The sequence below is a fragment of the Aulonocara sp. 'chitande type north' Nkhata Bay genome, linkage group LG10 (assembly GCF_057382095.1).
Source record: "Aulonocara sp. 'chitande type north' Nkhata Bay isolate Kocher_YH1m ecotype deep benthic linkage group LG10, A_spYH_male_GT1.1, whole genome shotgun sequence".
Lineage (NCBI taxonomy): Eukaryota > Metazoa > Chordata > Actinopteri > Cichliformes > Cichlidae > Aulonocara > Aulonocara sp. 'chitande type north' Nkhata Bay.
The window spans coordinates 35,222,899-35,238,154 of record NC_141353.1 but is presented as its reverse complement, the minus strand read 5'-3'; the positions used below and the strand labels follow the sequence as shown (position 1 = coordinate 35,238,154).

At 39.6% G+C, this 15,256-nt stretch overlaps 2 protein-coding genes across 5 annotated transcripts in view; one reads left to right on the top strand and one right to left on the bottom strand.

Annotated features, from left to right (window-relative positions):
• specc1 (sperm antigen with calponin homology and coiled-coil domains 1) overlaps positions 1–10,285 on the bottom strand; it is an 81,202-nt gene extending 70,917 nt beyond the window's left edge. For 3 of the 4 annotated variants that reach the window (XM_086309687.1, XM_086309690.1, XM_086309689.1), the window contains exon 1: positions 10,174–10,285. The gene's annotated coding sequence lies outside the window, so the exon portion shown is untranslated. The remainder of the gene's footprint in view (positions 1–10,173) is intronic. The other variant, XM_086309688.1, reaches the window with a different exon arrangement.
• A 684-nt stretch (positions 10,286–10,969) lies between these two features.
• timm22 (translocase of inner mitochondrial membrane 22 homolog (yeast)) lies at positions 10,970–12,923 on the top strand. Its single transcript, XM_086309694.1, has 4 exons — positions 10,970–11,300; positions 11,698–11,894; positions 12,411–12,483; positions 12,569–12,923. The coding sequence occupies exons 1-4, from the start codon at positions 10,988–10,990 to the stop codon at positions 12,643–12,645; spliced, it is 660 nt and encodes a 219-aa protein (XP_086165820.1). The 5' UTR covers positions 10,970–10,987; the 3' UTR covers positions 12,646–12,923.
• Positions 12,924–15,256: the final 2,333 nt, after the last annotated feature.

The following is a 15,256-nucleotide window of genomic DNA, read 5'->3' as shown; positions in this document are numbered from 1 at the left end:
AATCCAGCAAGTCGTAGACAAGTTTAATTTAGTTGCTAAGAGCGATTGCTTTTACTTTAAAGGCAAATGTTCTCCATTTCCAGTTTGCATTGCCTTACTTAAGTTTCCATACAGCTCAGAGAGTAGATAGCAAATGTTCGTAGACAACTTTGTGCGTTTCATGCAAACTACAAGAAACTTTTCTAGTGTCTCAAGCAATGACAAGGATCTGGCCCCTCCACTAAATTTCCTGGACTTTTGAAAGCCCTAGCCTCCAAGCAGGGACTTTTTAGAAGTAGAAAAATACCCAGGACTTAATTTAAACATTAGTTTCCACAGTGGAAACAAAGCTTTCATGCTCCCAGGGGAAAGTTCCTGCAGTGGTAAAGTGGGAAGATTGTTTACTGTCTTTTTCTTCTTCCCATACATACCTTGTCATCAGCTTCTCCTTTTTATCTACAACTGAGAATATTTTCCAAGACGGTGCTGCTTACTTGGAGTAAACAAGAAAATAAACTGTGAAGGTGAAAATAAGGAGGCCTATGACTAATTATGATGACTATTTTTTCAGCCATACAACAGTTGCCTTGCACATCAGGACGTTCCTATGAATTTCTGACCAAAATAAGCTTCCTTGCCATCTGCATAAAATTAAAACCAAACATGCAAATGTTAAATATGCAAGCAGGAAGTTGCAGACCCCTGGAGTATGAACCATGTCAAACATTAATAAATAATGATGGTACATAAAACCATGTGGCTGGTTGCTCAGTGGGTGACACGTCTGTCAGGGGAATTCCTGTCATCATATAATACAAGAGGCCAGGCAGACAGACTTCTGAATACCACAGTTCTCTCATAAAACTAAATGCAGGCACACAATACAGTAAACACCAAATGCTTGTCCTCCTCTTCCTTTTCCACCTTCTGTGTAGAGGAAAAAGCACTGAGTCAGAATCTCCACGAAGACACAACACTGTCACATGGGATGTAAAAATAAATACAAGATGTTCAATGATTCAGTCGAGCATGTCTAAAAATACAGCATTTTCCATCATCACTTGGCATTTGAAAATTGAAACTGCTCACAAAATTAGCCTAAGGCAAATAGTAGGAGAATTACAGGATTACACAATCAACATAAAATTAACTTAGACTAACATGAAAAAGGAATATTAGTAACAGTCCAAACAAACTTGACTATGGCTAGATCCCAGTTTCAAGATGTGGAAGCTAGCTTAGAAAATAAAGTAGCTTAACACAATGAAAAAGTTACAAATGTCAGTGTTGTCAAATCTCTGAAATAGACATTTCTAAGAAGAATGAGGTGTGATTTCATTATGTATATAATACTATACTGTTGAGGGGCAGGCAGTCTGGTTTTTCATTTTATTGGGGGAAATAACATTAGACTGTTTTTGATAAAGCCTTTATGTTTAACCTTCTTGGTAATACTGTATCTGAGAATCTGATCCAAACCACACCAGCGCCAAGATTCATGGATTATATTAGCAGTTGCTAGTCACTACTGATGTAGCAACTGGTGAAACCTAATATAGCAATGATGACGTCTATCATTGGAAGCTACTTGGATGCTAATCATAGTAGCGAAAGAGCACTGTAACTAAGCTTCTTACAAATGAAAGCAGAGATTATCTGTGTGTCACTGCTGCTGCTGATATTAGTGATATCTCATTACCATAACAGCAGCTGAACAAATTGCCATCTGCATTACAGCTAATAAACGGATAGCTTTTTTTTTTTTTTTAAAGCATACAACACTCCCAAATTAAAAGCAATTTTACTTTAAGATAGAGAAAGTAATACAAAGTTGCTAGTGGAGTTGACAATACACATCCAGGAAATTTTCACCTCCCACCCATGCAAAAATTGATTCATTTTGTCTGACCACCCTAGCATATCCAAAGCATCTGTGTGGCACCTGGATGTTGCAAAGCGACGTGTGCAAAGTCATTATATGGGCTAAAGTGAAACAGGAAGTGAGTGGGATTAGCTCGTATCCCACGCTGTGAGATAGTCTTTGTTCTCCCCCTGTGTTCCCCCTTTAGAGGAAAGAGATGTGAAACTAGGATGCAAAAAGCTGTATTAGAGGGTTTCCGGCAAAGTTTTACACAACATACTAGAGTAAATGTGACATTTTTGTACTGTGAGCGACTTGTAAGAACTGAATGTAGCAAAATCATGATGTAAAAAAAACAAACAAACAAAACACTAAAATTAGCACAGCTGTACAAATATAAACAGAGTAAAAGCTAAAACCATACTGGAGTGAATGTAGGAGACTTAACCTACAGCTTGAAATAGTTTCATATACAACAAGAAACTCCACTACCCTTACAGTATTATACCGCACCGATGCTCAACTAAAACCCAGAAAAACTACTTCTCACCATCTGGATATTAAATAGACTAAAGATTATAGCTGATGTTGAATCATCACTTTTTTAGTTCAGTACAAGATGGGAAGAAAGTAGAGCTATTCAGCAAAGTGCTGTGTCGACAATTTCCTTTGATCTGGACCCAGATCAATATAACGCTTGCCTGGTCTGTTTACAACATGGCCTCCCAAACGAATCACTTTTTGAATATATGCTCATATTGAGAAGCCCAGTTCCCAGTGTTTATGTCTGATACAGTATTCACACACTGAAAATATGCCACTGTATTTAAATTAGGATAAGCTCCAATATTTGGTCTTCACTTGTGTACTTACTAACTTTTCAAGTACATGTTGTTTATTGTCGTCTCTCTCATAATCAGAGTCCACAGTAAAATGACATGACTTTAAATGTATATGATACTACATGAAACAGTAAACATGCAGAGCGGAAAAAAAAAAAAAAAAAAGACTAAAAATAAAGCTTGTTCCCATTTCATAAATAAATAAATACAACTACATAATAGTTATGGTATCAGAACAACTAATTAGAAAATTACAACAGTCATCAAAGCAATCATCAGAAAACTGTTGACTTTCCAAATCTGTTCAGCTCAGCTATCTGAACCATGGTTTGGTACATACCATGTTATTTTAAGGGGTGGGGGGGGGGGGGGGGGGAGAAGTAAACTCCATTAATCTGATGGATTTCCATTTAACTCTCTTCATAGCGCCACCGAACCTTTTAGCATAAACACCAAGCACATGGTTGGTGTTTATGCTAAACACCAAGCACATGCTTAATTAACTTATCATCCCAGCAAACATACAGTCATTATCTCCTCAGTGAAAACTGGTCATGATAACGGTAAAAACTGTGTTACTGATGGATAAATGTTTATTTCAACATCCAACACTGGTCCAGTGAGACCATCTTTTACAAAGCAACAAACAACAGTGATATTAATGCATGAAGAAATTAAATGTACATATTCTTGTTTTTCTTAACCCAAGCACATTTGCTTGACAGCTAATTCTATCAATAAACACTTGTAAGAAGGCAGCACACAAGATTTTTTGTACATAAGCACGCTAGTATTACAGAGCCTGCTTTTTTTTTTTTCAATACAAACACTTTTACCTAGATATATATTCTGTCTTATTTGTTCTACGATTATCTTAAGATGTCTGGTATGGTTTTTAGGGCAAGAGCTCAGGAGCGCAGTTGAGGCACAACATGCTGAGGGAAATCAACAAAAACTTCTGCCATAATTCTGGATAAATTTTTGACCAACGATATCTAGGTAATGTAGAAGTAATACATCCAGAAGACCTTAAGGTTGCGTCTCTGATGTCGGCACAACTTTAATTTTGCAACAACTTTTCAATACTGTGTCACTAAAGTGTCACTAAAAATTGTTAGCCGACAGTTTTTAAACATGGAAATGTTTGCTCAGATTACGTATGCTGCACAAGAATTTCCTAATCATAGATTCTCAACCTAGAAACACACTTAAACAATATTTCATTACATACCATAGTTTTAAAAAAGTACAATTAATATCCTATAAATTAGCTCCAGATGTTAGGCAAGCACTCTGTTGGTAACACAGCACTATTAGCAAGAGCTCAAGAGTACGCTTTGAAATGAAGAGATGCTGTATTGCAAAGCAAGAACTCAGTCTCAGTTTTAGGATGTCAAACTTCCATATTACGGTTGTCAACAATCAGGGTAAATCCCCTTAATGCTGCAACTTAAGTTAGCCACCCTCTGAACATACATGTTCATAAATTAATTATATTCTTAATGTTTCCTCTAAGGAAATATAGGTTTATAAAGTTAACCCTTCAAAAACTAGTGCATCAATATCAGAACAATCACTATACACAGTGAATAACTGAGGTATTCACTGTGCCACATCACAGCAGTTACAGTCATCCATTATTTCCCAAAAACCTGCTCTGTCCTCGATTCGTCAGTGATACAGGAGCATGAGCTGAGCTAGATACAGTCTTCATGCATATTTCATCTGGTCCATCCTCCGTTTCATCTTTCTCAGAGCAAGGCTCCCTCGAGGGGCTAACTTCCTGCTCTGATGGTGTCAAAGTTCTTTTCTAATAAACAGCCAGTCAAAGCCACGTTGCAAAAAACTTCAGCTACTTTTCAGTCTGTCCTGGCTGGCTACATGTACAATGAGTGGGCGGATTCCATAGAAACACTAGCATAGCATCCAAGATGACTGTGAGAGAATAAAAAAAAAACAGACCTCAGTAGCTTTCCACAATGGAACACCGTAGTATTAGTACCACTGACTAGAAATTCTGTCCAACCCAAGAGGAGGCTTCCTCTCTGCGCCTTTTGATTTTGCAACAGTACACAGACTTGTTGCATCAGAGCTATTTAATGTGAACAGTGGGTGTGACCATTTTAATTTGTATGGAGACTGAAAGCTATTACAATGGTTCAGACATCTTTCAAATACCAAGCAAACATCATAATGACACTCCCCGTGTATGCATAAACATCACACATGTGAACTGGCCTGTCCTGTCCTCTCCTCAAAATAGCTCAGTAGCTTATTTTATTTGTCCATTCTAGAGCTGGATATTACACTTTTGAAAAGCACAGCTGTTGTTGTCAGGAGGGAGGGCAGGCAAAAAAACCTGATATTTGTGTAAAGACCATATCTGCGCTTCACCTCAGATCTGGTCCAAATGACCCATTTACAAAAACAGAAGCATTCCTTTGAGGCACTCAGTTAGACTGCGATGCTTGTCAAGAATGCAATCAGTTTCCTGGACAGTAATCAACTAAAAACAGCCAAAAAGAAAAGTATTCTTAGAGTTACCTTCTTAATTGAATGCTCTCAGACAAACGTAGTGCAATGGCTTTTAGTCACTAGCGTTTTGATAGATTGAGCATTAGCTTAAGGAGGAAAAAAAAAAAAAAGCAAAGAGAAAGTTGCTCCTGGGAATAATGTGAAGGCTGGAATCCAACTGTGCCTCTACAAAGGAAAAGTTAAAATATCCCAGAATATAACAAGTTTCTCAGAAGGCACGTGGACTACCAGAAACAAAGGTTTCTGTTTATTCAACTGATTGAATCCCACTGCAGTACTCATTTCTGCTCCAATCATCCAATCTCTTCCCTATCTCCTCAATTAAATTCTCCTCTATTGCAGTAAAGGACATGCCACTCCAACTGTACATACAGGCCAGACCTTGCCTCTTGAGGACGAATAAGAACCATTTTGTTCTCAGATGAGTGTGTGCAAGTGTGTCAGGGATAGAAAAGAGCTGACTGACCACACCAGGCTTAGAACTGGCTTTCCATTTTATATTAGCATTGGCACCATATTAGAGTTTTAGAGCTATTCTTGACATAGACAAGAGGGTCAAAACGCATAGCAATAAATTTTAAATGAATGGTTACAAAGAGAGAGCGCTCTGGGAAATAGACCTTAAAAGCACAAACAGTTATTCAAGCTATACTTTAGCTGTATGACAACACAACACCCTGCAGTTCTGACTCAAACTGGAACTGTGAACTATACTCAGACAGATCTGCTCTTATTTAACACTTAATTTGAACTGATACAGACCCTGAGCTTCATTTTCATTTGAATCTTTAAACCTTTCTTAATATAATCAATTTAATTTAAAGCCACATAACACATTGATTTGTTTATTCCCAGTGACGTTACACAAAAATGTATGCAAAGGAAAGTGTTGCCAAGGTGATCGCTTTATGAACAAGCCCACAGTCTAAACATTGACATGCACAGGCTTTAAAAACAACACATACTTTCTATTTTACATGGACATAGACTCTCTCTTCCTCAAGCTACAATGTGTCCACAGAGTTATAGATGAGGCAGATATTCACATATTTTGAAAAGCTTCCTAACTGGTTCCATCTTTTACAGAATTGTCCCTCCTCACTATTGAATTGACAATATGGTTTAAACTACACCAAGGACCTGCAATACTCACCAATGACCCACACTTGACTTCTGAAACAATGCCAGATGGCTATTCAGTTATTCCCCTTAACCTCTACCCAACATTGCTTTTCTAAATATGCTGCAACTCAACAGCAGAAGGAAAGGGTACAAAATGAATTTGGAAAGCTTCTATCAGTGGTCCTTGAAATGTTTCAACTTTTTTGCAGTCCATCTGATAATCTAAAAATTAGTAGAATTTTTTATGACTCTGAAACAGAACAAAATATGGAAAACTAAATCTTGACTTTAATGTTTTTCACAGCATTGCAATATATTTAGAAATTAAAATTATAGTATCTATTGACAGCCACCAAGCTACCTTTTAGGGGAGCTGGAGGTTTGGACAGTGTACATATGAATTAAGATGTTACTGATGTCTTAAGGTTTACACCGAGTCAGCAGTTCTTAATTATCGTGGTACGTCATTCCCAATGAAGTAACCTGGCAAAATATCTGTGATGAGGGCTTACCTGATTAAGCATAGCGGACTAAGATCACTGTAATTACTGCCTTTCACTGTTTTTAATCATCAGAACCAGAAAACCCTAGGGATTAATAAAGTATTATGCTTCTGATTACTAAATCAGGAAAAGGTTACTCCAGTGCAGACTCATTTCACACAGCATGTTCATCTGGACGTAGCGTTTTCAGTGGGAGAAACGTTTCGTCACTCATCCAAGTGACTTCTTCAGTCTCAGCTGACTGCAGGTTTCCCCAAATCTTATAAAAAGTACATTTCGATCGTGGCTCAAGAGTTGGGAGTTCGCCTTGTAATCGGAAGGTTGCCGGTTCGAGCCCCGGCTTGGACAGTCTCGGTCGTTGTGTCCTTGGGCAAAACACTTACCTACTGGTGGTGGTCAGAGGACCCGGTGGCGCCAGTGTCCGGCAGCCTCGCCCCTGTCTGTGCGCCCCAGGGTGGCTGTGGCTACAATGTAGCTTGCCATCACCAGTGTGTGGATGATTGGATGTGTAAAGCGCATTGGGGTCCTTGAGGACTAGTAAAGCGCTATACAAATACAGGCCATTTACCATTTGCATAATGACTGAAACCAGCAGTCACAGTGGGCTGGGAGGTCAGTTGCGTCATCGTAATTATGCAAATTCCCATGACCATTGATCAACAACCACTGATCAATGGAGAGAATGACCATGAGTACCATTCAAAGAGAGTTGGGGAATGGCTGCAATCACAGCATTGTAAGGGTGAGGGAAGTTTAAAAAAAAATAAAAAAAATCAACTGACAAAGAATCACCACTGGAGGCTCTAAAAGGGTTCCAAGTACCTCTACGGCAAAGATGGCAATCCTATTAGTTCTGTCTTTTTTCTGGCTTGCACTGATCAGACAACATTAAAACCCCCAGCCCTAATATGCGCCCTCATTGTGAGAGCACACAAGCTCTGACCCATTACAATATGCACATGACCTCTGTGGTGTTTGGCACTGGGATGTTGGCAGCAAATCCTCTGTGTCCTATGAGTTGCTGGGTGGCACTTCTGTGGACTGGACGACTTCTAGCACATCCCACAGATGATCAATGGGATTGCACAGTGTGGATAGTGGAGACAGGGTCACTGCTTCAGACTCCTTGTTATGGCCCTCATGCCTAATTCCTGACCAAGTTTTTGACTGTTACAGGGAATGTTAACCACGAGGAGGGCGTGTGCTTGATCTGTTATCATGTTGAAGTGGGTGTATGAGTGAACATAATATCCAGGTGAATCCCAGGACCAGAGTTTACCCAGGGATGGATTACACCCACTTCACCTGCAGTTTTAATGCTGTGGCTAATCTGTGTGAATCGCAGATTGAGAAAAGGCAGGAACCAATTTCATCAGTTAATGTTGAGAAATTAACAACCTGATGTATCCACTTTAGAATGAGCTACTGTCTGACTGCCCATCGTGCTGCTGACAAATGATCGATATCCAATAGAGTTTGTGTCCAGACCAATGAAGTATTTCCCCTTCTTAAATGGTTAACCATGAGAAGCAAAGCCTTATATTGCCTAAAAACAAACCTCATCAGAGCTGGTGCAGTGCTTATGTTTGAACTGGCTTTTCTGTTTGCATACTCAAAAGAGAAAACCGTCATTTGTTCACTTGTCACAGGACTTCAAAGTGAGCCGTGTAATTAAAATATGTATTTGGCTTCTTAATTTTTCCTCTCTTTTCATTACTGAAATGTTCTCTTTTGCTGAAGTTTATCATTCAGGCATGATTATGTTAGATACTCGGCTGGTTTTCTGGAACCCATCTTTTAAGTCTACATTTAAAGGTTACCTGGCGAGAGAAAAATTACACACAGAAGCTTAGTCAGGATAATTTGTCATAATGAAACATTTAAGGATCTACTAAAGTCAAAACCAACAAACGTTTTACAAGTACCTGCAAGAAAACACAAAGACATGTTTGACAGCTTCACACAGAACTAATTGGGAACAACTGGCTGGCTGATGACGTAAAATGGCCTGCATTTGTATAGCGCTTTTCTAGTCCCTAAGGACCCCAAAGCGCTTCACACTACATTCAGTCATTCACCCATTCACACACACATTCACACACTGGCGATGGCAAGCTACATTGTAGCCACAGCTGCCCTGGGGCGCACTGACAGAGGCGAGGCTGCCGGACACTGGCGCCACCGGGCCCTCTGACCACCACCAGTAGGCAAACACGGGGTTAGTATCTTGCCCAAGGATATTTGGCATGCAGGCAGGAGGAAGCCTGGGATCAAACCACCGACCTTCTGATTAGTGGCTGACCTGCTCTGCCACCTGAGCTACAGCCACCCCGGACGTGTAGAAAAACAGCTTGCAGCACACAGAGGCAGTTTTGAAGGTAATTTGCCATTAGCATCAAAATTTACTTAAAGCCTGAGCAACATTAGTAACTTTATCTCTGCATTTTTTATGTTTCTGTCAGGGAGAAGTGTTAGACAAACACTAAAAACCAAAACTAAAATCTAACAGGAAACCAGGACCTGACTGACCTCTCTTTGCAGAGGTTTTAAGACCAACCCGGGGTTACTTTCCACTTTACAAGAGGATAAGCTTATTCCAGTACTAGATATTTAGATATTTATATCAGACACATTGTACACCAACAAAATTAATCAGATCAAAGAAAAGATTTTAAGCGTAATATTCAGACCAGTTTAAAGAAGTTGACCCGTTCTTCCTTAAGGAGGAAACTTACAAAGTGTTACATTACCAGGCATCAACACTATCACCGCGTTAATACCTTTTATTTTAATGTTTATAAAGAAGGCATAAATACTGCTCAAGCAGAATCCTGTTGGACTCGCGATGGTGCAACCTTAGCCAGTAAACTGAAAAATTCAGGATGGACATTTGCAGCTACGGAAAATGGGACATGAAATGCAGCGTTAGTACTGTTAGTCCACTTACTGTTGGCCATCACTGCAGTCATACAGTGCCACGCTCAATTAGCGTGAAAACAACACGTCCTTGGCTCGAGCTATAATTTTATGACAGCCGTTATTATCGTTTGAGGAAAAACGCGTCTGCTCTCACAATGACTAGTCGTTACGTTAAAGGAGCATAGACGTGTACAGTGACTATGCTGGCAATGAGCATGTCACCGTCAGCCACTTCTACGTTGGTGTAACTCGGCGAAACCCGAGCGACTCTCTGTAGCCCATTCTTTAATTTAGACACCGAGAAACAGTAGAGCCTTTACAGTGAAGTTTACAAATTTCACCCCAAACAACGGACGAAAAAAGCAGAAAGGCCACATGCTATGAGAAATAAACAAGTGTTAATTAATCTCACCTGTTCCGTACTGCGGTGGAGCTGCTGTGTTGACAGGATGCTGCCACTGCCGCCTCGCGCACGGTCTAACCACCAGCGGTCTGAGCTCGAGCCGATAGGTGGAGCGCGTGAAGCGAGTTTGGCGCATATGCTTTGGCGCAGTGTTTAAGGGGTTTCTGGGAAATGTGGTCTTTTTTTTAACAGGCCAGAAAAATGATAAGACAGCATGTAAGGAACAGCGTTTTCGCCTCAGGTGTAAACTTATTTAGTCAATTTAATTTGTACTGTACCTTTGTTTGAAGTTTAGTGTGCTTCAAAGTGGTTCACAGATGAGTGACAGGCGAGACAGATAAACTGTAATAAATAAAAAAACAATACAATAAAGACAGGAGTATTGAATAAAGAAAATAGACGTCAATAATGAAAAATATATTAATGATAAAATAAACACAAAAATAAAAGTAATTTAGAAGACATTAATATAATAAAACAGAATTAAATGTAAAGTAATCAATAAGATCTAGTATAGTCTTGCGAAATTCTGTTACGTTATTTAATTATTATTTGATACAATAATCCAGTGGAAAGAGTGTAGGTAGACGTACGGTGTTACGTAAAAGCATAAACTCCTCAACCACACTTTAAATACAGGTTGACTTTGTGTCGAATGTGCTAAAATTAACCAAAGTAATCTTTTAGTGAGAAAATAAAATCATTTTAATAAAAAAAATATGAGAATACACACATTATTTAATCTATCGTGGTTTATTCGTGTTTTTGTGAAGCTAAACACTTTAATTACCGTTATTTCTATCAGCAGACAAATGGGACGAATATGCGCGCGCTCGTCTTTCGACAACATTTACTTGAAGCTCTGTCATTGAGAAACATGGCGGCCTCCACAAGAGCTGCAAACGCTGCTGCTTCCAACCCACAAGGCCCAGCTTCGGTCGGCCCGAGCGTGGACAGCCCGACTCTTCAGTACAGTATGATTCTGGAGCATCTTATCGGTGACAAGAGGCCCGTGAAGGGCCTGAACCCCGCCGTGATGGGGGGGCTGCCCGTGCCTCCGAAAAGCGACGAGCAGAAGATGATCGAGAGGGGAATGGAGAGCTGCGCCTTCAAGTCTTTGCTGGCCTGTGTGGGAGGTAAACGGAGACATTGAGAGTGTAACAAACATCACAAGGGTTTGGTGTTTTTGTGCGTGTTTGGCTGCTCGTGCAGAATATTTCGTGTGCTAAGTCACCTCAGATATACGAGGCTATGGGAGCTGTAATGCTGTTATACCAACAAACAGCAAATTAATCAGTCATCTGATCAAACCAATCGGTCATCGATATTGTCTTGTTTTAAAATTATGTATTTGTGTTCAGACATAAGAAACGTAAAAGCAACATTTTAGAGCGTTTTGAATAAACAGGTATCAAATAATCAGTTTATAATACAGCCACGATGTTGCCCAAATGTAGCCATTCAGCTCAATAGCAGAAAAGATCTGTATATATTACAATTTTAAGAGTCTGATGATGTTTTTGCTCACCACAGGGTTCGTCCTTGGAGGAGCATTCGGCGTTTTCACAGCTGGAATTGATACTAATGTTGGCATCGACCCCAAAGACCCTTTGAGAACTCCAACAGCACGAGAGGTTCTAAAAGACATGGGCCAGAGGGGGATGTCCTATGCCAAGAACTTTGCCATTGTGGGCGCCATGTTCTCCTGTACAGAGTGCATCATAGAATCAGTAGGTCACAGCTTCTTACATCCTCATGTGGGTTCTGACAGACTCATAGTGGACATATAACCTCAGACTGGAGTTCAGAACAAAAGGCAAAAATGAGCAAAGGCGATTCATTTTCAATGTATCCATCAGTCTCTTTAGAATAATAAGGAATGAATGAAATAATGATAACAGTTTGTCAACAAGGGTTTGAGATGTGATGTGAATCCATAACATGGCTTCAAAGAGGAAAAATGCTCAATATGTGGTCAGATTACTAGAGCACCATCAGAATCACTGAAGACATATTATATATGTGGACAGCAAAACATTTTCAGCAAAGTAGTTGCAACTTAAGCTAAGTTTGTAAATGTGCAAATAGTACAGCAAAGGTGGATGCCAGCTATCTCTTATTAGTCACTCCTCTCTCTAAAATGTAGATGCCAGTATTATATTTGCTTTGCATTTCTTGCTTTTATTCTAACCCTGCAGTACACTGTGGTAATAAGTGTCTTTTTTGTACCTGTTTTTCATTTACAGCACAGAGGCAAATCTGACTGGAAGAATGCTGTGTACAGTGGTTGTGTGACTGGAGGAGCTATTGGCTTTCGCGGTATGTAACTTACTTTATTAACTAATAGTTTGCATTATAGCAAATTTATTCATTTTGTCCACGTGTTTATTTTTCTGTTTTGCAGCTGGTCTGAAGGCTGGTGTTCTGGGATGTGGAGGCTTTGCTGCATTCTCTGCTGCAATTGAATATTACTTGAGGTGAAGCTCTATGGAGTGGCTCGATGGACAAAAACATAAATATTACACATGTGGACCAGAGAAAGAAGAATCTCGCTGTGAGCTTGCTAACTGTGATGTTTCCCTGCACATCAAGGATTTCTGTTAAAGCAGAATTGAAGTGTACTGTTCAAACACAGGGATTTTAAGTGGCACCACAGTAGGCTAAAGAAAACAAACAAACAAACAAACAAAAAGACTTGTCTGTTTTTCCTGACTTTCATATTGTGGACAGTTGGAGCAAGGAATGCCAATTTCTCATGGTGAATCTTCAAAGACAGAGCAGAGTGCGTCTGCTTCAGTGGCGTACTGATCAGGTGATGAAAGCTGAACTTGTGTGAACTTCACTCTGGGTCTGTAAAAACTCAGATGAGCAATGCTCTGCCTGTAAAACATTTCTTTGATGTGTAAGTAACTAATCCACACAGGATTATTTATAATAAAAGCATTTTTTAAAATTGTGGATGTACTACTTTTCCTTGATTATTAAAGGACTACAACCCCCAAACTAGTCATTACCTTTGCTTTAATTTTTTCTTTTTTTTTTATTATAGCGAAAGTAATCTTCAGGAAAGGTTCTCCAGGCTTCTTGAAGGACATTCAATTCAATTCAATTTTATTTATATCGCGCCAAATCGCAACAACAGTCGCCTCACGGTGCTTTATATTGTACAGTAGATCGTACAATAATGGATCCAGAGGAAAACCCAACAATTATATGACCTGCTATGAGCAAGCACTTTGGCGACAGTGGGAAGGAAAAACTCCAAAAAAAAAGAACAGAAAAACTTTTCTATCTGAAGATGGTGGTGTTGTAATTTTTTTTTACTTTCTTTTTTAATTACGTTAGCACAGTAGTGATAGGAAGGCCCCAACCTTGCCTTCCTAATGTGGGAGCCAACCAATAGGACCACTCCCTCCATGTCTGCGACTAATGAGCCCACAATCATCACCATCTAACAAGGTACTAGGATATTACTTTCCACTTGTATGCACAATCATACTGGGTCACAGGTTGAACAGATATCCACAGGTGGTATAGGGGAAGTCCGGTAAACAGGTCACTGGTGGCAGGAAACTAAGTCAGTGGGTCAGAAGGGGCCAGCTGAGATTCAGTCTCTGAGCATGTTACATGTAGTACACTGGGGTGGGGTGTAACGCTGATTGTCCGTCAGCAAAATTCCCTGTTTGAATTGTTTTCTGTCGTTCCCATCTTGTTCTTCATGTTCCTTTCATTTTTGCTTCCAGTGTCCAGCTGATGCTGATGTAGATGGTGCTGACACACAGTCATCTGGATCTTCATCATTGTCTGAGATGATGTCTGACAATTTGCTGCATGACCTGACTCGTTTGCTGCCTATCTGGTCATCAGTTTCTTCTTTCATCTTTTATTTTTCTGTCATGGTCCTGTGTCATTTGACCCAACTTTTTGTGTTTATTATTATTATTATTATTATTATTATTGTTATGATCTTGTGTTCTAGTTAATTCTGATTATGTGTTCGGGTTTAAACTTTTTAGTTTTAAGGGTTTTGGTTCTGTTTAGTTTCTGCCCATGTGTTCCTTCTGTTCTCTGTCTGTTACTGTGTCTCTGAGTCCAGTCTGTGCGTTACCTGTTTTATTTTGGTCTGTGTCTTATGTCCGTGTGTTCAGTTTTGTGCTCTCCCTGTCTCGTCTGTGTAATCAGTGTCAGCCGTGTCTCACAGCTGTTTCCTCTCAGTCCTGTTCACCTCTTGTATTTAGTGTCTGTGTCTTCCCCTGCTCGTCGTTGCATCATCCCTCTTTCTACTCTGTTTGCCTGTTTTCCTGCCTGTTGCTTTCCAAGTTTAGTTAGTTTTCTGTTCAATCTGCAAACTCCCAATAAAGCCAGTTGTTTGACTTCACATTTGTCTCTGTGAATCCTGCTCCTGGATTCCTGCCTGCCTTCACACAGCCATGACATTTTCTTTTTTTTCTTTCTGTTATTTATCTTCCTTTCTTTAAGTCTCTGTTTTCCTAATTTTCTGCTTTGCAGTTTTTCACTTTTTTCTTCTTATTTGTTTCCTGGGTTTGTTCCTGCTGCTTTTATTGGATGCAAGCTCCTCAGTAGAAAGAAACACAATGTAGGACACTCGTAGCTTTGGAAGATGGGTGCAGCACTGACTGTCCAGCCTAGCTCAAAATTCAGTGTTTAAACATTTTTTTAGCTCTCCTACACCAGCCCTACACCAACATCATTTTGTGCAACACCATCACGGTTTTGTGAGTGGTCTCCTCTATCCATTTTTTGAAAACAGTCTGCTACAATAGACTGGAGGAAACTGGTCGGTACAGCTGTCAAACTTTAGGTGATTGGTTTAAAACTTTTAAAATGTCCTTGAAAATGATTTTAACCGGTGACTTTGAAACTTTTACAGGTGAAGCATTTTCCACAAAGCCTTGAATGAATTATAGTGACAGAAAGAGACCACAAGATGGCGCCATTTTTCACGTAGTAGATACCGCCTGTTGGCTGTTTGTTTACGTTCACACTACTCCATGAATATTGTGCATAAAGTTTAAAGTATTCCTCAGGCTTGGTTTGGTCTTGGAATACGTAGTCTATCATAGATATCAAT

Coding starts and splice junctions, on each gene's coding strand:
- timm22 (XM_086309694.1), top strand. CDS start 10,988: ATGCGCGCGCTCGTCTTTCGACAACATTTACTTGAAGCTCTGTCATTG. Junction 11,301..11,697: donor TTTGCTGGCCTGTGTGGGAG/GTAAACGGAGAC, acceptor TGCTCACCACAG/GGTTCGTCCTTGGAGGAGCA. Junction 12,484..12,568: donor AGGAGCTATTGGCTTTCGCG/GTATGTAACTTA, acceptor TCTGTTTTGCAG/CTGGTCTGAAGGCTGGTGTT.